This window comes from Macaca mulatta, chromosome 15 (assembly GCF_049350105.2).
Source record: "Macaca mulatta isolate MMU2019108-1 chromosome 15, T2T-MMU8v2.0, whole genome shotgun sequence".
NCBI classification, from domain to species: Eukaryota; Metazoa; Chordata; class Mammalia; order Primates; family Cercopithecidae; genus Macaca; species Macaca mulatta.
Window position 1 is genome coordinate 4604706 of NC_133420.1, and position 22529 is coordinate 4627234.

General features: G+C 54.7%; 1 protein-coding gene across 39 annotated transcripts in view; it reads right to left on the reverse strand.

Moving 5' to 3' along the window:
- Positions 1–438: 438 nt before the first annotated feature.
- Positions 439–22529, reverse strand: part of EHMT1 (euchromatic histone lysine methyltransferase 1) — a 229481-nt gene continuing 207390 nt past the window's right edge. For all 39 annotated transcript variants that reach the window (XM_077966801.1, XM_077966790.1, XM_077966781.1 and 36 more), the window contains 6 exons: positions 22227–22304; positions 20673–20788; positions 19193–19279; positions 18584–18662; positions 2005–2180; positions 439–1756 (listed from right to left, as the gene is read on the reverse strand). In XM_077966801.1, coding sequence (XP_077822927.1) covers positions 1576–1756; positions 2005–2180; positions 18584–18662; positions 19193–19279; positions 20673–20788; positions 22227–22304 — 717 coding nt within the window. In that variant the 3' untranslated portion in view covers positions 439–1575. The remainder of the gene's footprint in view (positions 1757–2004; positions 2181–18583; positions 18663–19192; positions 19280–20672; positions 20789–22226; positions 22305–22529) is intronic.

Sequence of the window (22529 nt, forward strand, 5' to 3'; positions counted from 1 at the left end):
GTCGTGGCTGGCAGGAAGTAGGACGGGCTCTGGCTCTGCCTTCTCCAGGCTCACTGTTCACGTGCAGCTCTGCCTCTGGCTGTGAGACTCACCTGACGAGCCCTGTCGGCTTCCAGAACGATGCCCAGACCTGGGCACCTGGCACTAGACGCAGACATGCAGAGACACAAAACATACCAGTGTGCCCACACTCGCACATGTATTCACACACACATGCCCAATGCGTTCGTGGACACACACAGACTCATTCAACACATGCAGGAATGCACAGGAGCTTCCCTGACCTCTGCCTGGAATGTCCCCCCTTCGGGGACAAATCTGGGGGGAAAAGGAAGCTGTACTTCCTTGGACAGGGGACAGAGAGCTGGGCCGGGTCCAGGGGGGACCCGCAAGTTCTGCAGAGACCAGCTGAAATATGGTGTCATAATAAAAACCCCATTTAAAGTACTTCTTTTTTTTTTTATTGATTTCATTGAAAACAGAACAAGAAATGGTCAGAGCCAAAAGACTGCTCTTAAAACTGTCAAAAACATTTTAACAGAAAAAAATAAACATGACTGCATTATGAATGTTTAGAAGAGTTGCACAAAAAAAACCCCACTGTTACTGCACTAATTACAGTATTTAAAAAGGTATATGCCAAAAAAAAGTATATGACCTGCCAGGCCACCACACAAAAGGTGATGGCAAATTTATTCACACTACAAGACTAACATTTTTAAAAAAGTTTTTCCTGCATTTTATTCTAAAATCACTTTGTTCTCTTTATACAGTTGATAGTTTATTTCACGTGGTGAGTAGAAACCACACCAGAATCAGCACCGTTGTCTGTGTTTTGTTTTTTATTTTTTGTTTGTCCTAATGTTCAGTAATGGTAGAAAATAAATCAGTTTATTCATCATAGCATGTGGCTTAAAAAATCAACAGAAGGTGCCAGCGTCAACGGAACCGGCGGGGGCTGCACCCACCAAACCACTTCCTCGAAAAGAAACGTCAGTTAGAGGTTTGATATATAGGACTAGATATAGGATTCCTTTAAAAAGCAAACCCACATTTTCTCCAAAGTTAGTGGTGGGGTCGGTCTCCTGACTCTCCGAGACTGGCAGCAGACAGTGTCCTCCGGGCAGCTCCTGGGACCCGGCACCGGCCACGCAGGCCGCGGGCAGGGCGAACGGAGCAGCTCGCGCTAACGGTGGCCTCGGCGGCGCCACACACAACAGTCTGGGCCGGGCCGGAGAACAAACAACCCCCGTGGTGCAGCGGGGACCTCGGAGGTCAGAGGAAGAAACGAGAAACTTCGCAACGACAAATCAGCATCAGAAACTCAGAAGGTGATGCCAGTGCGGACTCCCAGCGTCTTTGGGGCGCGGGCCAAAGGGTGCGCTCCAGCCTGGGCACTGGGCAGGTGGCTGGGAGGCGTCCGCACCCGCCCGCAGGGGCTGCAGCCTCACCTCCGACCCCTCCAGGAAGCCGGCGGCGCAGCCCCGCAGGAGTCTCTCCTCCTCCTCCTCCTCCTCCTCTAAACGGCGACGCGGCGGACCCCGGCTCCCGAGCGCCCCGCTGGCCGGCGGCGTCTCATAGCGGGTCGGCGGCAGCCGCGGAGCTGGTGTCGGGCAGGCCGTCCTCCTGGGCCTCCTGGGCCGCGCTGGCCTGACGCTGGGCCAGGGCCGCGCTCGAGTGCCGGCACTTGGGGGAGCCGCAGCGGCAGCTGAAGAGCTTGCCTTTGATGTCCCAGAAGCGCTCTCCGTAGTCAAACCTGGGGAGGGAACAGAACCAAGGCTCCCAGTCGAATCCCACCGGCACCTCCCACAAGCCAGATAAACGAAGGCAAGGCCAGAGCTTCCTCACCCCGACGTGCCGTGCCGCATCCCAGGCCGTAGTTTTTAGAACTACAGGAAAACCCTGAGGATAAACCCGGGACAAGCCCAGGAAAGCAACGCAAGCCCCGTTCCTAAAACCGTCCCGCTGGCAGCGGAGATGGCCAGGGGCTGGGACGGTGCGTACCCGAGCTGTTCGCCGGCCTCGATCAGGCGGGTGCTGAAGAAGGCGATCCGGGGGAACCGCAGGTCCTGGTGGGCCATGAACACGCGCACGGGCACCAGGTTGGGCTCGCAGTGGTGGTTGATGAACCGGCTGACGTTCCCGTAGAACCGCGCGTCGATGCAGTAAACCTCCCCGTCCTGCAGGGCGAGAGAAGCCGGCACGTGCTGCAGCGAGCAGGGCCCCGCAAGCCGGGTACGGCGGCCCCACAGCCTGGGGTTGGGCGCAAGCCCGCCACGCAGGAGGGGCCTTCTCCAGTGATCCCTGGCGGCGGCGCGGAACCTCCGCTGGCCTTCCCGCTGTGTGGCCGCCCAGCCTGCACCCTGCCCTCCCTGCTGGGCCGCCGTCTGCGGTGCGGTGGGGGTGGTGCAGGCCGTTCCCTTGACGGCGTCCCCATGGGGCTTCCAGCGACGGAACACGGACAGCACCGTCCCACCCAGTACCCATGGGGCTGTCTGGCACCAATAGGGGAAAGGAGGCCGGAGCTGCAAGAGCCCCGTGAGGCAGTAGCAGGGGCTGAGGGGGTCGGGAGGGATGGAGCTGGCGTCCGGGACGCACTGCCTCGGTGATGAGGAGGCGGAACAGTCCCCGGAGGGTCTGGGGAGACTCAGTGGCGAATGGCACCGGGGAGGACCCTCAGGCGGAGGCTGCCCACAGAAAACGACTTCTGCTGCAGCCCTTCCGGGAGCTGGTGTGGTTGTGGAACACGAGGCCGAAGAGACTAAGGCGTCCTCCTCACCCTGGTGCCTTAGAGAGAAGCCCAAGACTCCAGGTGGCCGCATGGTCCTGGCCCCTGGCACTGGCCTGCGATGATGGATTTTGAATTGACTGTAGAGAGGGGGATGAGGTGGGTGGGCCTGACCTAACCACGCAACCCTTTTAAAAGCAGTTCTCTGGAGACCCAGGGCGTGGAGCTGCTGGCGCGGGGCGCGGGGCTGCGTGGGAGGAAGGTGGGTGGTCCCGGCCAGCAGCTAGCAAGGAACCTGGACGCTGCCCACGCGACCACAGGGACCTGGGCTCAGCAGCACCCCGCCTGTGCAGCCCAAGGCCCGGCACGCTCAACCCCTGCTGCGCACACTGGGCCGAGTGGGCGGGCGCCGTGGCGAGCTGCGGGTGGGTGGCGTGGTTTGTTACCCAGCGACGGGAAGAGGCACCACCACAGACGACAGCCAGGCAGACGGGGAAGGAGGCACCTGGGGCTTCCCAGGACCAAGTTCCGAGAGGGAGGAGCCTGCAGGCAGAGACACCTGGTCCACAACCCGCCCCAAAATGAGTATTAACCAGAGAACCAGAGACGCTCAGAGATCAAGAGGTTAAAACCCAAACCAGCAAGCGGGTGAAGGCGTGGACGAGGGCAGATCTCCAACAACCTTCGCGGCGCGGGCACAAGACGGTAAACCAGGCGAGCACGGCCGCGGGACTGGACCAGCCACAGCCCCCAAAGCCAAAGGCACGGGAAGCTGCCTTCCGGTTTACCCCAAAGAAACAGAGCTCAGAGTGGCTCACATGGCGTGGACTTTGGCCTCTGCTTCAAGGTCTGATGGGCTAAGAATCTATAGGCGACCCCTCCCTGTGCAAAAACCACCTCTGAAACTAGTAACAGCACACACATTAAAGTCCTGGACAGTAGCAAGATGGAAACTGAGGGGCTCTCGACTGGAGGGGCCAGGCCTGGCTCTGCCCAGGCTTTCACCAGAGGTGGCCCGTCTGGCAGAGCACAAAGCGCTGCCCCGTGGGGAAGAATCTGCAGGTGCTTCGGAGGCGGGTGGGGTTTCAAAGTCTGTGTACACAAATCTCTGCTCAACCAGGACCCCATAAAGACAGCAACCCCAGCAAAGCCGCACGACTGGAGTAAGGCAAAGAGGCCACGTGGGAGGTGGGGCCTGCGGAGGGAGCCCAACCAATCCTAGGACTGGAGGGAAGGCACAGCGGCCACGTGGAGGGGGGACGGGGCCGCAGGAGGGAGCCCAGGCAATTCTAGGACTGGCGGGAAGGCACAGGGGCCATGTGGAGGGGGGGAAGGGGCCGCAGGAGGGAGCCCAGGCAATTCTAGGACTGGAGGGAAGGCACAGCGGCCACGTGGAGGGGGAGGCGGGGCCTGAGGGAGCCCAGCCAATCCCAGGACTGGAGGGAAGGCACCGGGGCCACGTGGAGGGGGGGACGGGGCCGCAGGAGGGGGCCCAGCCAATCCTAGGACTGGAGCGAGGTGCAGAGGCCACGTGGGAGGCGGGGCCTGAGGGAGCCCAGCCAATCCTAGGACTGGAGGGAAGGCATAGGGGCCATGTGGAGGGGGGGACGGGGCCTGAGGAGGGAGCCCAGCCAATCGTAGGACTGGAGTGAGGCGCAGAGGCCACGTGGGAGGTGCGGCCTGAGGGAGCCCAGCCAATCCTAGGACTGGAGAGAAGGCACAAGGACCACGAGAGAGGCGGGGCCTGCGGAAGGGGCCCAGCCAATGGCACTATGGAAACAAGACCTACACAGGAGAGAAACCAGAGTCCTCCCCACACATTAACAGGAACAACTGAAGTGACCTGACCCTTGAAACACGGAGGAAATGAACACGTCTGAAAGAGAACACTCAAATGAGCCCAGCCTTGAGATGAACCAAATGCTGGGCCAACAGACACGTATTTTCAAGGCAGCTCCTAAGGCTATCCTCAATGAAGAACAGAAAGCAAGATTTCATGGCATGAAAGTCTCAGAGAAATGAGAAGTCTCAGCAGAGAAACAGAAAAAGAATCCAACGGAAATTCTAAATCGAAATTAACTGGCTGCTGAAGCCATCACTGGGTGGATGAACAGAATCTCAGATTTGCCTGACAGGTAAAGTCGAACAAATTGACTTGTACGTAACATTATCTGAGATAAATAGCAAGGGCTGAAATCAACCTGAATGCCCCAAAAAAGGAGGAGAAAGATTTCCACGTACGGACAATATGATGACTCTTTCCAAATCCTGTCAGGAGAAAGGTAAGGGCTGGTGCAGTATCTACACTCTACCACTTTTTGTGTTAAGGAAAGAGAAGGAATAAGAAATTTACTTGAGGCCGGGCGCGGTGGCTCAAGCCTGTAATCCCAGCACTTTGGGAGGCCGAGACGGGTGGATCACGAGGTCAGGAGATCGAGACCATCCTGGATAACACGGTGAAACCCCGTCTCTACTAAGAAATACAAAAAACTAGCCGGGCGTGGTGGCGGGCGCCTGTAGTCCCAGCTACTCGGGAGGCTGAGGCCGGAGAATGGCGTGAACCCGGGAGGCGGAGCTTGCAGTGAGCTGAGATCCGGCCACTGCACTCCAGCCTGGGCTACAGAGCGAGACTCCGTCTCAAAAAAAAAAAAAAAAAAAAAGAAATTTACTTGAGTATTTTTTCTCGATTTCTGCTGATGGTTGCTGCAGGTGCTATGGTTGGAATGTGTGTGTCCCCCCACCGGACTCACAGGCTGAGACCCCTAGGTTACAGTGGGGGCTTCGGGAAGGCGATTAAGTCATGGGAGTGGAGGGAATTGTGCCCTCATAAAAGCGACCCCAGAGAGCTGCTGCACCCCCTCCACCACGTGAGGACACAGTGAGAAGGCACTGGCCCTCCCCAGACACCAGATGTACCAGCACCTTCATCTTGGGACTTCCAGCCTCCAGAGCAGTGAGAAACACATTCCTGTTATTTCTAAGCCTCACGGTTTACAGTGTTTTGCTATCAAAGTCCGAATGGACTAAGCAAGAAACAGAATACAGAGAACATGGAGAGAAGCAAGGCTTTTCTGGGTGTGAACTTCCCAAGCATGCAAAAATTTTACACAATCAAATAACAAAAAATTAAATTGTAACATTTAAAATGAACTAAAATTAATGTAACTGCCTATCAAGTTGGTGACACAATCACACAAGCAACATTTCCGGTGCTGCGAAACACAGGACTGGGTCCAACTTCCATGGAACATGCTCTAAGGAGTGAGACGCTGCAAAGAAACGCAGATGCCATCCCGCAGTTGTACTGGTGCTTACTGTTATCAGTAATATCTGGGCTGGGAGCGGTGGCTCACGCCTGTAATCCCAGCACTTTGGGAGGCCGAGGTGGGCGGATCACGAGGTCAGGAGATCGAGACCATCCTGGCTAACACGGTGAAACCCCGTCTCTACTAAAAACACAAAAAATTAGCCAGGCGTGGTGGCGGCGCCTATAGTCTCAGCTACTCGGGAGGCTGAGGCATGAGAATGGCGTCAACCCGGGAGGCGGAGCTTGCAGTGAGCCGATTTAGCACCACTGCACTCCCGCCTGGGCGACAGAGCAAGACTCTGTCTCAAAAAAAAAAAAAAAAAAAAGGTAATATCTGGAGTACTATTTTGAAACTAAACATTTCAGAAACCAAAATTTTTATTGTAAGAGATACAAATGTAAAATCAAAGAAGTTGGATAAAAACTCTACACCGTTAAATTTGAATTGGAAATACTAACAAGAACACATTTTAAAAAATCTGTTTACTTCATAGCTCTGTCCTCTGAAGAGTGAGTTGAGAACCCATGGCACCCTGACGGCAGTGGGCACCCCAGAGTCTCGTTTCGGTTTCCAAAAATCTTTCTCTTCCAAAAGTACAAGGACATCCTGGAGAAATGGCTGATTCCAAGTGTGGGGCCAGGAACGTAAGGGAGGCCTGGGTGTCACATGGTACCCAAGAGCAGTGTCACCAAAGGAGACGGGCTGGCCTGCAGGGGCTCCCCATGGCCAAAGATGGGGCGGTTTGACCATTAAATAAGAATGGCTATAATTGATCAAAACACACATGTAAAAAATGTGTTTTTTACATGTAAAAATGTAAAAACAAACAAAAGTAAAAATCCATAAGCCCACATTAACACTCAAAACAGAGAAAAGAAAAAAAAGACCAAAATTTATTTGCTGCCAGTAATTTTTATGCCACTTCCTCACTCTGAAACTTGGTAACTAAATGGTAAGAATAAAGCATTGATATTACCTTTCTCTGAGGAGTAACCACAAAGCCCAGGTTTAAGGTTTATTTATTAAAACAGAACAATGTCTGTTAATAAACAGGGAAGGCATGGATGCTCGGGGTGGGCAGTCGAGGCGGCCACAAAAGCTCCCTGCGGGACACAGCAGCCCCAGTGTGTCGCCAAACCTCAGCCCTTCCTCCCAGCTGGCCGCAAACACGGGATGAGAGAACACGTGAGGGGACACCACGGGGGGCACACAGAAATACGGACCACGGGATTTATCAGGCTGTCGGCCAGTCTCCTCCGCAGGCCACCGTGTGGGCTGCTGGTAGGAAGAACCTTCTGGGATGTGCCAAGTATCATACAAGAAACAGCCCCGCCTGATTCCAGAGGGGCAAACCAGGGAAAGACACCGGGGAAACTAGGAGAGTCTGTAGATGAACATCACGTGGCGCGCAATCTCGTCAGGCAGCACTACTCACAGGCACACTCTGACACGTCACTGGGGGTAAAATGTCACATGTGTAACTAACTTTACATTACATCAGCAAAAAAGGATGAAACAAATAAAGCAAGATACTAACAACCATCAAGTCCAGGTGGGGGAATAAGAGCCTCCACTCTCCTGATTCTCTCTGCTTTCTGGTATGTTTGAAAATTTTCACGATGTGTAGTCAAAAAGGAATTGCAAAGGCAAGAAAAAGGAATCTCTGAAGGAAGTGGCAGAGAAGTAAAGTATTTTTCTTCTATTTTTTAACTAAAGAAGAGCCCTGAATGTCTTTAAAATCAGGGAAGAGGCGTCAGAGAACCTGTGTGGAGAAGGTGCTGCCGCAAGTGAGGAGGTTCAGGTGGCAGGTGGTGGGAGCGGGCGCAGGGCAGGAGCTCGAGTGGCAACGTCTGTGAGGCCAGGGCAGGGGCCTCCCCATGGGCCTGGATGCCCCACCCTGCTGCGTGGAGACAACATCACAGTCGGCTCTGTACAGACGCCCGGGCCTGGCGCTTGGAGTGGACCTCACTACAGGTGCTCATACACTTTGCCAGAGGCAAAAGAGGCCGTCTGGGAGGGCCGGGCCCATCTGGGCTCTTCCCAGGACACCTAGCAGGCTCCACAAGCCCCCACGCAGCAAGCAGGAGGGAGGCACAGGGGCGGCAGCTCTCCAAGGCCCTGAACTGGCACTGCTCAGAGCCACTAAGGGCTCATTGCAGACGTGAGGCCCCAAGGCTGGGGCCTCGCTGTTCCTAGTCATGTTTGTGGTTTTTCTGTCCAGAGCCACCGGCCTTGGAGATGCTCTAGTTCAGGGCGTTAAGAATAACCCTCCTCAGGCCGGGCGCAGTGGCTCAAGCCTGTAATCCCAGCACTTTGGGAGGCTGAGACGGGCGGATCATGAGGTCAGGAGATCGAGACCATCCAGGCTAACACAGTGAAACCCCGTCTCTACTAAAAAATACAAAAAACTAGCCGGGCGAGGTAGCGGGCGCCTGTAGTCCCAGCTACTCGGGAGGCTGAGGCAGGAGAATGGAGTGAACCCGGGAGGCGGAGCTTGCAGTGAGCTGAGATCCGGCCACTGCACTCCAGCCTGGGCGACAGAGCGAGACTCCGTCTCAAATGAAAAAAAAAAACAAAAAAAACCAAAAAAACCCTCCTCCCACCCTGGGAACCTTCCGGCTCTGCACCAAGCATCACTTGGGCCCTGAGTGTGGGACCTGTGGCTGCCCGGGAGACGCGGTACCTGCCGAACCTTCCAGCTCTGCACCAAGCATCGCTCGGGCCCTGAGTGTGGACCGGTGGCTGCCCGGGAGACGTGGTACCTCCCCCACCCGCACCCCCGCAGGAGCACACTGTGGCTTCTCAGGACAAGCCCCTTTCTCAGTCTGACCCCCAGGAGCCTCTGCGTGACCCTCGAGGTCATGAGGTCTCGAGACCCTGTGCTCTGCTTGGCCTAACTGCCCAGACGGGGGGGAGCCTAGAGTCAGGGTGTGGCCTTGGCAATGGTCATGCCTGATGACCCAGCCCAGACTCCCTGAGGCCACGCACACATGTGGCAGCCTGGCATGTGCTGCTCCCCCCACCCCAGGGCATGTCCGGGGCTTCTTTGGGGACAGGGTGTGGGTTCCATGCACCCTGAAGAGTGCAGAGGGGCTCCTCCTGGGCACTCCCCTCTGACCCCTGCTGATACCCCTTGTCACCTGGACTTCCCTGATGCCCACCAGCACCCCCCTGGGGCCTGTGGATGGTCACGGCACAGGCTGCAGCCCAAAGAAACAAAGGGGCTGCCCCCATGGGCCATCAACCCTGCCCATGGCCTCCCACTGTGTGCCTTTTGTCCACGTCTCTCCCACGATGGCAGCCGGGCCAACCAACCTGTCGGCTGGCACAAGGAGCCCCCTTGGCACAGGAGCACGTCCTCTCCCAGCCGTTCCTATGGTTCAGAGGCTTCAGATCCCAGAATCCTCACAGGAACACACACCGCTGAAGGCTTTACTTCCAAGGTTTCTCTGATAAGAAACCTTCCACCTAGGTTTCAGGCAAGCATACCATGGAGAGGCCTACCTGGGGTGCCTCGCTGATGAGAGATTTCAACAAAGGCCTAAAGAAGGTAAGGACCGGGAGGGCGGGTGGGCAGGATCCCAGAGGGCATGTCCAACAGGCTCCAGAACAGCGTGAGGGGGTGCGAGCAGTTGTGAGAGCAGTGGAGGGGCAGTCAGTGGGGAACAGGGTGTGCAAGGTTTGAGCCAACAGCAGAGGGCTTGGGGTCACTGTAGCCCCAGGCTGAGAACAGATGGCAACAGCAGGGCCGGGGCTGACCCAGGGGCGGGTGCCCACTGCAATGGTCCAGGAAATATTTTGAAGGCAGAATCAGAAAGTTTCCTGGTACCCAGAGATTTTGGCACTCAGGTGGACAGGGGTCTGGGATCTGGGATCTGGGGGTGGGTCAGAGCTGCAGCAGACACCTGGGAGGCTTTGTTGTGTTCGTGCTCTCTACGTCCCCAAAATGAACAACTGTACCTGGGCCTGTGTGCCCATGGCTGAGAAGTGAGAGGATGTCAGGAGGATTACTGTCCCTGGGCCTGTGTGTCCATGGCTGAGGAGTGAAAGGATGTCAAGAGGATTACCGTCCCTGGGCCTGTGTGTCCATGGCTGAGAAGTGAGAGGATGTCAGGAGGATTACTGTCCCTGGGCCTGTGTGTCCATGGCTGAGCAGTGGGTGCCAGGAGGAGCAGGACTAGACGCTGCTGCCTCGGGTAGGTGGGGACTGGAGTCTGCCCTGGACTTAGGGACACTCATGGGAGGCGAGGCCTGGCTGCATCTGGTTGCAGACAGACTGGAAGGCAAGGAATCCGGAAGGCGTGGCAGCTCTGGGGCATGAGGGAGTGTGGAGAGTGCCGACAGGATGTCCCTGAGGAGGTGAGGGCGGGCGTGGCTCCAGACAGGAGAAGGAAGCACAGAAAGTCCACGCCAGGGAACGGGTGTGAAGGCAGAGCACAGACATGTGGGGGAGGAGGCAGGGACCCCCCTGGCCAATACCACAAGCGAGTCAAGGAACCGAGAGCCTCCAGCAGCGTCTGATGGAGCAGTATCGTGCCTGTTGAATATGACCACTTAAAAGCAGCCTAGGAAGTTGCAGTCCTTATTTTACAGAAGGACTGGCCCACAGTGGACCGGGAATATGGAAATGGCCCTTCCACACAGACGGCTTGGGAGGTGCGGCCCTAGGGGAGCAGGAGGAACTTGGCCAGTGAAGGCCACAGCCACATCAGCAGGGAGACAGGCCTGTGTGCACAATGCTGCCATTAGGAGGTGGCTGTGAACCCCCAGCAAAGCTCTCCCATCTCCTCTGGGCTGCAGATCCATCCACCTGTCTTGGTCTCACTGGTTCTCACGCAGTGAGAAGGCACGGTCCCTCCATGAGCCACGCGGCCGGGTCCTCCCCAGAACCAAACCGGTAGGTGCCTAGACCTTGGACTTCCGGCCTCCAGCACCGTGAGAAACCAGTGTCTGTTGGGCAGGCTGTGCAGTCTGTGGTGTTCTGTTACAGTGGCCTCAACAGACTGAGACAGGCCCCAGGAACCAGGGCCACCTGGGAGCAAAAATTAGCTGCAGTGACAGAGGCCACAGCCTGAAGCTCAGCCTGAGGCCTCTTGGTGCCTGGAAGTGGACTGGGGTGACCCAATGCATTTTCTTCAAGCAGGTTTCAAAATACAGTGTCTGGCACCCAAACAAAACTAACCAGAAACATGAGGAGACAGGGAAAGGAGGAGGACAACAAGCAGCAAAATAGACGCTAGAAACAGACCTACAGAGATGCCAGATGCTAGAGCGAGAGACCAGGGCAGGAGATATGGCAGCAAGGAGACGGCACAGAAACAGGAACACGCCACCCCACCCCCAGCCCCCCCGCAAGACCCGGACTGACCACACAACACAGCACCTGATGCTGCATGGCTAAAATACACATAAATTAAATTTCCAGTAACAACAGCATATAAATCAGCTATTCACATTAACAGAACAAGGAGAAAAATCATAGGATTATTTCAATAGATTTTTTTAAACGTTCAACAAAATTCAACATCAATTCATGAAATTCTTCAGGACAGAAAAGAAAACTTTGTTATTCTGATAAAGGCATCCCAACACCTGCACACGAGCATCACAGGAAACAGTCCGGAAAGGCTCCAGGCCTCCTCCCTGACACTGGGCAGCCCCGCTGGCGTAGACGACAAGAATGAGAAGTGAAGCCATGGGGACCGGGGGCAGCCTGTGTGGTGATGACACGGGCACACGCACAGAAAAAAACGGACCCACACGTATCATTACACTTAACAGGTGGCTTTAGGTCTCAGGTCAGAGAGTTAATTTTAAAAATCTACTCTATTTCTATATATCAAGCAACAACTGTGGAAAAATATGCCTCCTTCAAATACAAAAGCATTAGGGTTTCTGAGACGCTAAGGACTGCTGCCTCTGACTGTGATGGGTCAGCTGGTGCTGCACTTACCCTCCTGTCCAAGATGGATCGCCCAGCCAAATCCACGGGACACAAACAGGCCGTGACTTGGCGGCACCTCTGGGCAGTTTCTCGTACAGCTGAAGGTCACTCACACATGACCCAGCCAGGAAATGACAAAGGCCACATGCTGTGTGATTCCACTTACATGATATTCTGGAAAAGGCAGGACTGCAGGAAGCAAGTCAGCGTGACCGTGGCTTGGAGTGGGGAAGGCAGGTGCCCGGGTGGAGAGGGAGTTGGCCCACACACGTGTAGAATTCTAAGGCAGCCCCAAGAGTCTCTCTTGTATCAACCCAACCCCTTGAGCGTGACTTGCTTCTGGCCACAGGATGTGAGAAGGCGGCAGCGAGGCAAAGCCCTGACATCCTCCTGCTGGCCTTCAAGAAGAGAGCTGCCTCTAGGAGCTCAGAGCACCCCCGGCTGCCAGCCAGCAAGGAAGCAGGGGCCTCATCCTACAGTCAAGGAAATGAATTCTGACAACCCAGGGAGCATTTACACAAGGCCTGAAGCTAACATCAGACAGGGTAAGGACGCCGCTTCCCCCAGTGCCAGGAAGAGAACAAGCATTGTGCCCAGCCTTCCGGGAAACAAAGCTGCACAGGTCAGAACGCAAGAAGAAAAACTGTCTTTACATACACATGACATGACCACACGTGCAGACAAGCCAAACAGTCCAAAAAGTTACTAGAATTTACAAATACATTTAACAAGGTCAATGTACACGAAAACCAAGTATTTCCACATTGTTTATTTCCAACAAACAATTGGAAAATGAAATTTAAAAACAATCTGTTTATAACATATGAAAAGTATGACGTGCTTAGGAATACATTTAACAAAACAGTGTAAGACCTACATACTAAAAGCTACAAGGCTCTGCGGAGAGAAACTCAAGATCCAACTGAAAGAGAGCTGGGCCACCTGCAGACACAGGGTCAGAAGGCTCAACGCGCTAATGGCAGCAGATTGAGTGCAGTCTCAGCAAAAATTCCAGCAGCCTTGGCCTGTACTGACGCCCGGGCTCTCAACTGTCTATGGAAATGCAAAGGACACGGAGGAGCGAAACAGTCTGAAAAGAACCGAGTATGAGGAGTATGAGGACCTAACACTGCCTGACTCCCAGTTTTACTATCGATCAAGAGAATGTGGCATTGGTGTGAGGATCAGCAAATAGATCAAAGGAAGAAACATGGTCCAGACGTAGATCTGCGTCAGCTGGGGTAGGCACAACTAGTGGTGCTGGATTAACTGTCTACGGACACAAGTGAGCCTCAATCCTTACTTCAAACCCACGTTTCTGAGAGACAGGCCAGGCTGGAGTGCAGTGGCTCGATCACGGCTCACTGCAGCTTCAAACTCCATCTCGGCCTCCCGAAGTGCTGGGATTACAGGAGCGTGCCAGTGTGTCCGGCCTTAACTTGCATTTTTATATGACTTCTAAAAAAAGGAGAAAATCTCCACAATCCTGGGATAGACATGGAATTCTTAGGATATGGGAAGTCAGAGAATTTTAAAATTCTGCTTCCTGAAAAACACTGTTAAGAAAGTGAGGAGGCAAGACACAGACTAAGAAAATATTCACATCACACACATATTTATATGTGTATCAGACAGACTCAGAGGATGGAAAGAGCTCCTACAACTCAAGAAGGCAAGCAGCCAATTAAAAAACAGGCAAATAGGCCGGGCGCAGTGGCTCATGCCTGTAATCCCAGCACTTTGGGAGGCCGAGACGGGTGGATCACAAGGTCAGGAGATGGAGACCATTCTGGCTGACACAGTGAAAACCCGTCTCTACTAAAAATACAAAAAATTTGCCAGGCGTGGTGGCGGGCACCTGTGGTCCCAGCTACTCAGGAGGCTGAGGCAGGAGAATGGTGTGAACCCGGAAGATGGAGCTTGCAGTGAGTGGAGATCAAGCCACTGCACTCCAGCCTGGGCAACAGAGCGAGACTCCACCTCAAAAAAAAAAAAAAAAAAAGTTAGCCAGGCATGGTGGCCGTGGGAGACTATAGTCCCAGCTACTCAGGAGGCTGAGGCAGGAGACTCACTTGAACCCGGGAGGCAGAGGTTGCAGTGAGCCGAGATTGTGCACTGCATTCCAGCCTGGGCGACAAGAATGAAATTCCATCTCAATAAATAAACAAACAAACAAACAACAAGAAAAACAGGCATTTTTTTTTTTTTAAAGACAGCGTTTTGCTCTTGTTGCCCCGGCTAGAGGGTAATGGCATGATCTCGGCTCAGTGCAACCTCCACCTCCCACGTTCAAGCGAGTCTCCTGCCTCAGCCTCCCGAGTAACTGGGATTACAGGCGTGCGCCACCACGCCCAGCTAATTTTTGTATTTTTCGTAGAGACGGGGTTTCACCGTGTTAGCCAGGATGGTCTCGAACTACTGACCTCGTAATTCGTCCGCCTCCGCCTCCCAAAGTGCTGGGATTACAGGTGTGAGCCACCGCGCCCGGCCTAAACAGGCAAATTTTAAAAATTACTTCACAAAAGAAGTATAAGGATGGCAACACACATGAGAAGAGGCTCCTCATCGAGCCTCAGGAAAGCAAATCTAAGCCACAGTGTTTGGAGCTGGCGCTCACTGTGGTGGGAACGCAAGTGCTAGAACCACTTTGGAAACTAGCGGCTTCTTTCAAAGTTAAAGGTTCCCCATATGAGCCAGTAACTCCACCCCCATTTACTCAAGAGAAATAAAAATTCACGTCCATTGAAAACAAGTCTATGGGAGTCACAGCAGGTTTACTCTTGACAGCAGAACTGGAAAGGACGGAAGCCCACCCACAGGCGAGAAGGCATAAACCAGCAGGGAGGCCGGGTGGGTCACCGTTCAACAACGGAAAGGAACAAACCACTGACACGTGTAGCCACGTGGGCAAATCACAAAACATGCAAAGCCAGAACAGGATTCCGTTTATAAAAAATTCGAATGCAGGTGAAACTCACCCACCAGGATAGGCAGGGGAGAAGGAGGGGCTGAGGGCTCACAGACTTGGGGGCGGCAGAAATGCTCCATATCTTGACTGTGGCGTTGATTACACTGGGATGTACATTTGTAAAAACTAAAACCATATACTTTAGTTTGTTTTACTGTATTTAATTGCAGGCTGGGCGCGGTGGCTCACACCTGTAATCCCAGCACTTTGGGAGGCCGAGACGGGCGGATCACAAAGTCAGGAGATCGAGACCATCCTGGCTAACACGGCGAAACCCCGTTTCTACTAAAAAACACAAAAAACTAGCCAGGCGAGGTGGTGGGCGCCTGTAGTTCCAGCTACTTGGGAGGCTGAGGCAGGAGAATGGCGTAAACCTGGGAGGCGGAGCTTGCAGTGAACTGAGATCTGGCCACTGCACTGTAGCCTGGGCGACAGTGCGAGACACTGTCTCAAAAAAAAAAGAAAAAAAAAAAAATTTAATTGCAATACAGTTGATCCAAGAGAAAAAAATCTCAAAAACCTATTTGATTTAAAAAAATCCAACAAAAGATATACAAGACCACACCACAGAAAGCCATAAAATATTACTGGGGGTAATTAAGAAAGACCTAACAAATGAACAGATATACCATGTTCATGAGCTAGTAAACAAGGTAGTAAATACATTTTTCCCTAACCTGATTGATAGGTCTAATACAATCCCAATCAAATCCCGACAGGAGCTTCTGTAGAACTGGTTAAGCTGACTTCAAAACTTATATGAATTGGGAGGCCGAGACGGGCGGATCACAAGGTCAGGAGATCGAGACCATCCTGGCTAACATGGTGAAACCCCGTCTCTACTAAAAACTACAAAAAAACTAGCTGGGCGAGGTGGCGGGCACCTGTAGTCCCAGCTACTCGGGAGGCTGAGGCAGGAGAATGGCATAAACCCGGGAGGCGGAGCTTGCAGTGAGCTGAGATCCGGCCACTGCACCCAGCCTGGGCAACAGAGCGAGACTCTCAAAAAAAAAAAAAAAAAAAAAAACTTATATGAAGACCAAAAAGAGCACGACACAAACTCTATGGTGAAGCCAGGCACAGTGGCTCACTCCTGCAATCCCAGTGCTTTGGGAAGCCAACGCGGGAGGACTGCCTGAGGCAGGAATTTGAGACCAGCCTGGGCAACATAGTGAGATTCCATTTCTACAAAAATAAAATAAAATCGGCCGGGCGCGGTGGCTCATGCCTGTAATCCCAGCACTTTGGGAGGCCGAGGTGGGCGGATCACAAGGTCAGGAGATCGAGACCATCCTGGCTAACACGGTGAAACCCCGTCTCTACTAAAAATACAAAAAATTTAGCTGGGCACAGTGGCGGCCACCTGTAGTCCCAGCTACTCAGGAGGCTGAGGCAGGAGAATGGTGTGAACCCGGGAGGCGGAGCTTGCAGTGAGCTGAGATCACACCATTGCACTCCAGCCAGGGGGACAGAGCGAGACTCCATCTCAAAAATAAATAAATAAATAAAATAAAATAAAATAAAATAATTAACCGGGCATCGTGGTGCACACTTGTAGTCCTACCTACTTGGGAGGTCAAGGCAGGAAGATCACTTGAGCCCAGGAGTTCAAGGCTGCAGCGAGCTATGATTGTGCCACTGCACTCCAGCCTGGGCAATGGAGCAAGACCTGGTCTCTTAAAAAAAAAAAAAAAGGCCAGGTGCAGTGGCTCACGCCTGTAATCCCAGCACTTTGGGAGGCTGAGGCGGGCGGATCATGAGGTCAGAAGATTGAGACCATCCTGGCCAAGATGGTGAAACCCAATCTCTACTAAAACTACAAAAATTAGCCGGGCGCAGCTGCTCACGCCTGTAATCCCAGCACTTTGGAAGGCTGAGGCGGGAGGTTCATGAAAGTCAGGAGTTCGAGATCATCTTGGCTAACACGGTGAAACCCCGTCTCTACTAAAGATACAAAAAGTTAGCTGGGCGTGGTGGCGGGCACCTGCAGTCCCAGCTACTGGGGAGGCGGAGGTAGGAGAATGGCATGAACCTGGGAGGCGGAGCTTGCAGTGAGCCGAGATCGCACTATTGCACTCCAGCCTGGCAACAGAGCGAGACTCTGCCTCAAACAAAACAAAACAAAAAAACCCTCTAAGGTGAGAAGATGTGAATCACAGTAATTAAAGTAATTAAGGTAACACAGCCCAGGCCAAGAACAGTCAGCAGACTGACTGATAGGACGAGGACACTGAGCTATGACAAGAGCCACTGCTGACTGGGGAAAAGACAGTCTTCTCCACAAATGGTGCTGAGTCAGTCAGGTAACAAGATGGGAAAAAAATAAACCTCGACTCTGATCCTACACCACACACAGAACGGCTGTCAACCTACACACGGAACCCACGTGAAAGCAAACAGGACCGTTTCTGGGAAATATTCAAGTTTTCAAAAAATATCACTGGGACATTACAAAAACCCAGTATTTAGAAAAAGACTGATAAATGGAACTAGAATAAAAACAAGAACTTCTGTTCACTCCAAGACATCATTAGGAAGTGAAAAAGCCACAGAGGGAAGGCGACATCTGTGGCGCACACAAGTGACAACAGAGCCTTTGTGAGAATATGTGTTACCAGCCCACAGAAGGCAAGTCATTCCACAGCAAGGCTGGAATAGGCAGTTGGCAGCAGAAAAGCCCCACAACCCTGCACACGAGCGCGCACACACGGAGGCTGCCGTCCCTCGAGGGCTCGGCCCCACTGCACGGGGAGAGATGCCTGGACACTGTGGCCTTCCAGAGCCCGGCTTCTCTGCCATGAAACACAAGTCATTTCACCAACGATTACTTCTCAGAAGGTGGCTGTAGGGACAGAGTCTGGGGTTGGGGCTGGCAGTCCATAGGGGCCACTGCTATGAAGACAGCTGCCTGGTGCCCTATTCTCCAGGCATAAGATTTATTCTGTGGTCTGGTAGCCGCTGTTTGAGATGAGAAAACCTTTATTTCCCCACTGGCCTGGAGTGACTGCAGGTTTCAAGAGGTTTTAAAATAGACAATGGATGAATTCCAGAGCAATGATGGGAACTAGGCTACAGTAAAGGGAGCATGAGGCCAGGCTGGGATGGGTCAATCACTCCTGCCCCAGCCTCAGAAACCTCCCGAAACCAGGTTCCTGGAGTGGCCCCTGCTCTCTCCCACGGGCAGTGGGGATTGGGTGGGCTGGGGACACAAGCGACGGGTCTGCTGGCGTTTCTGTGCACACGACGGGAGGCTCACTGCTGCTTCACTCAGTCACTGTGAACACACGGCACCCCTCCTTAGCCTCTCTGCAGTCTCAGGGGTTGCCAAGCCCCAACCCGAGATTCTCGGTTGGGGTCTGGAGGATTGGAGTGGTGGGTCTCAGGCCCCACTCTCACAAGAAGGGGGCAGTCGGCCGCACAGGCTTAGGGACCTCCCAAGTCAGAGGGCCCTCCATCCATGCTGGGCACAGAACCAGGGCCAGCTCCGAGGGTGGCACTCAGCAGGTCTATAGCAAGCCCACTCTCGTCAACAGTAAGAGCTCTCATCTGAATCCAGGCCCTACTGGGACAAACACATTCAGGTTTCACAGTTCACAACAAGCTCTACATGGCCGCAACCCCACAAAGCACATTACCTTATTGTCGAGATCAAAGAGGTAAGAATCTTCCTCCCGAACATCGGCTTCTGAGTCCGAAATCAGCTCCCCAACATACCTGCAGAGGGAGAAGCGGTGCAGGTGAGGCCCTGGAAGGCAGCGAGCACTGCCCACAGACAAGCACAGCCTGGTCTCCGCGCCCACAGGGAAAGAGCGGGGCACACCAGAAGAACATGCGGGGAACATGTTTGGAGACATGTGCCCGGTTGAACTGGGGTTTCAGCTGAGGTTCCCGAGGATGATGATGATGACGATACTGAAAGCTCTGCGTCTGCGGTCTGGCGCCTGAGAACCCAGAATGGTCCTCCCCCAGAGAGGACTGCCCGTGCTGGACCACGCCTTCCTAACTGGACCACGCCTTCCTAAATGCACTCATGAGCTGTTTAAGGGCAGCAGCGAGAGCACTGAGGACAGCACGAGCTTGGTTCTCGGGGCCAGGGTCTCCACGGCCCCCACCCCATGCTGCTGTAGGCCAGGGGATGTGCCTGCTCCCAGAGGGGCTTCCTGAAGTGCAGACACAGATGGGCCTCCGTCCCAGAAATGACACGTGCCACTGGCAGGCTTGGGGTGACCCAGGGACTCACTCACTCGCAGACAAAGGTGCCTAGTGGGATGTCCTGCAGGGACCGCACGCCCCAGCCCATGTCCCTCGTCCGGTAGAGCTGCAGCCTTGCCCTGGAAAATAGAGAGTAGTGGTGGACCCAGGCCACAGCCTCAGCCTCTTGCCACAATGGTCAGCAAAAGCCAGCTGGTGCCACGTCACTGAAATGAGGAAGAAAACTGGTTCTGTATCCAAAGCGTTAGATGCTGCAGGCACCACACAGACGTAGCGTCTTGCACTCTCAGGAAGCCAAGAACCCAGGAATCAGCCAGGAACACCCCAGCCCGTGACCTCGGCAAGTCACTGGTCCTGGCCGTGGCTCGGTGTCCCCATCTGTAACATGGGGACAGAGCTGGGCCTGGGCCACTAGGCACTGTGGGTGGCAGAGGTGCTAATACTAGAGAAGCCTATAGCTGGACCAGGCAGTGGTGACACCTGCAGCCGAACCTGCTCCTGATAAGGAGCCCACAGGCCCCTCAGGGCTGGGGAGGGTGGCAGGGGGAGGTGGCGGGGGGAGGGCGGCTGGGCAGGCCTGGTAAATGGGCCTCCGTGGAGCCCTCAGAACCACGTGCCTCACGTCTGCCTGTCTGGTGTGGGTCCCGTGTGTCTGCTTCGCGTCTGCCTGTCTGGTGTGGGTCCCGTGTGTCTGCTTCGCGTCTGCCTGTCTGGTGTGGGTCCCGTGTGTCTGCTTCGTGTCTGCCTGTCTGGTGTGGGTCCCGTGTGTCTGCTTCGTGTCTGCCTGTCTGGTGTGGGTTCTCACCCCCAGGCCTTTCTACCACACCAAGGACAGAGACTGCCCTCCAGCATGGACCAAGTTTACCGAGGTCACAAAAGAGTCAATACTACAAAAACTCGTGTTCAGCTAAATTTAAGAGCTCGTGACTTTCCCTTGTGGCTCAGAGGGCTCAGGCACGTTTGTGGAGGAAACGCTCAAGACCAGAACCCGGGGAAAGGAGAGGCTGCTGCTGGCTGGTCAGGGGACCAAGCCCAGCTGGTGAAGCGCCCTGAGCAGGAGTCCAAGCGCCAGGAACAAGGAGTCCACGCGCCTGAGAAGTGTTAGGACATCACCTCACTGTTAGAGAAGCCCAGAGAAGAAAGAACATTTAGAAAATGACTGGAGTGTTAAAACAGAACGACGACAGCCCTGATCTGTTGAAGATTGTTCGTGTGAACTTGGTAACAAAGGTAATTCTTAAGCCAAGTCCGTTCCTCTGCTTTTAGCTCAACTGACCCAACCATCTGCTCCTTCTCTCAGGCCTGCGTCTGAGCTGGTGGAAGCATGACTCGTGATTTACGGCACCAGTGACATTTCCAGAGGATAAAGGGCTCAGAGGTAACCTGTCGGCTCTATCTGCAAACACAACGCGGGTACATCCAAACACGTTAAGTTCTTGTCTGTCGGGGTGACCTCCGTGCTAATGCACACATGAGCAGAATATGGGGCTCTGGCAGGAAGCTGCCTCTCACCTGAGACCATTCTGCACGACACGATTTCGGCAGTTCCTCCAGCAGGAGCACGCGTGGTTGCATTCGAAGATCAAGGGAGGCTCCGCCATGTTGAACTCTGGCAGGAGCCGGCCGTCCTGTGGACAGACGAGCAGCAAGGGCCCAGCAGAGGTCACTCACTCTTCGAGCTGACATCAACCCATTTCCACTAAGTGCCCACCCAGTGCGGCTCAAACTGGCATAAAAACAATGGTTTCTGGCCAAACTTGAACACCCACCTAGGGAAAAACTCCATGTGTATGGTTTGGATGGGAAGCCCCCACCCAGATGCCCACACAGGTTGTGGAGACCTCCTGGAGCGCTCCCCAGACCCAGCCTGGGCCAGTTTCTGTCCATCCGGGGCCTTCCCAGCCCCCAGCCTGGGCTTCTCCACGTCACCGAGGCTGCCAGCTCGTGGGCTGCTCTGCCTCCTTCGGCTGGTCGGGGCCTCCTGCACCCTCCTGCACTCCTGGCCTCCTTGCCTTGCAAATCCTCAACTGTGGAGGGACCCAGCCCTCTGCTCCCCTTCCTACCCTCCGAAGCCAGGCCAGGTGCAGCAGCACTGGGCGCAGGTGCTCCCCCAGGGCTGTGTGAGCTGAGGTGCGGGGCCCAGGGCTGCCAGGCACACTCTGGCTTGATGGCTTCAGGGGATGCCCTGAACAATTAGGGTGCTCCCCACAACATTCCTTCTTGCGCCCCTTCAGCAGGACTGTCCACCCCAAAAGACACCACTCAGACATGAGCCTGGTGGCTTTCTGAGCCTGCCACCTCCATGGCCCTCACTGGCATGAATCCTTCTCCCACTGGGGCCTCTCACTGAGATGGGTAAACCCTCCGGCCACCCTCCACGGCCACCCTCCTCCAAAGTCCGCTTCCGGAGGGGACGCCTGCTGCCTCTCCCTGCTTGCGTCTCTTCACCCAGGCCATGTTGGCTTCTGTCCCCACCGTGACCTCTGAACTCAGGAGACCAGGAACCCTCCGCCTCTGCTTAGACATCCCTCCCCTGAATTGCACCCCAGCTAGCCAGGGCCAGTCCCCACTCCCATCTCCTCCTCAGTGGCCACCATCTCGGGCCCTCTGAGGACCAGCACCCACCAGAAACTTCCAATCCTGTGTCTCCTCAAGCCCCACGCCCACACCGATGCTCCCTGTACCCAGCCCAGCAGCACCCTCCCTCTTCACACCCCTCACACTCAGCAAGCACAAGGCAGAGCTCACCAGATACACCAAACACAAGCAGCACCTCCTCCTGGGGCCAAGCCAGGCTGCCTGGCTGCCCGCCTCCACTACCATCCAGGTGGCTACAAAGGATACAGACCCCAGCCCCAGGGACTCTGCAGCCATGTCCTCGGCTCACAACCCCGCCTTGGGTGCCGGCGCCCACTGTACCGTCCCTGCCTGTGACACCCAGCTCACCTCCAACTCCTTCCCAACGCTGCCACAACAGCGCTGGGGTCACGGACGCCTGCACTGTTTTTGCAGACCCGGACCAGCGGCACTTACCACCTGAGCCCACGCACACGAGGCCGCCCTCACCTTGTCGTACCAGCAGCGCATGCTGAGCTGGCCGCACATGCAGTTGCTGGAGGAACAGTCGTCGATGCACACACAGTACTGAGGAGAGAGGCGCCGGGGCCGTCAGACGTGCAGGCACAGGCCTTCTGTTTCCCTCCCAGTCACAACTACGTCTTACAATTCTCAGTTACCCCGATTCTGCTAAATGCTTCTCAAAGGCACCACGAGTGTGTGGCCTGTTAGGGTGAAGGGTGTGCGGGCAGAAACATGCCGAGTGCCCGCTGGAGGGGCTCTCTGGCTGAGGACCCTGACAGAGGGACGGGG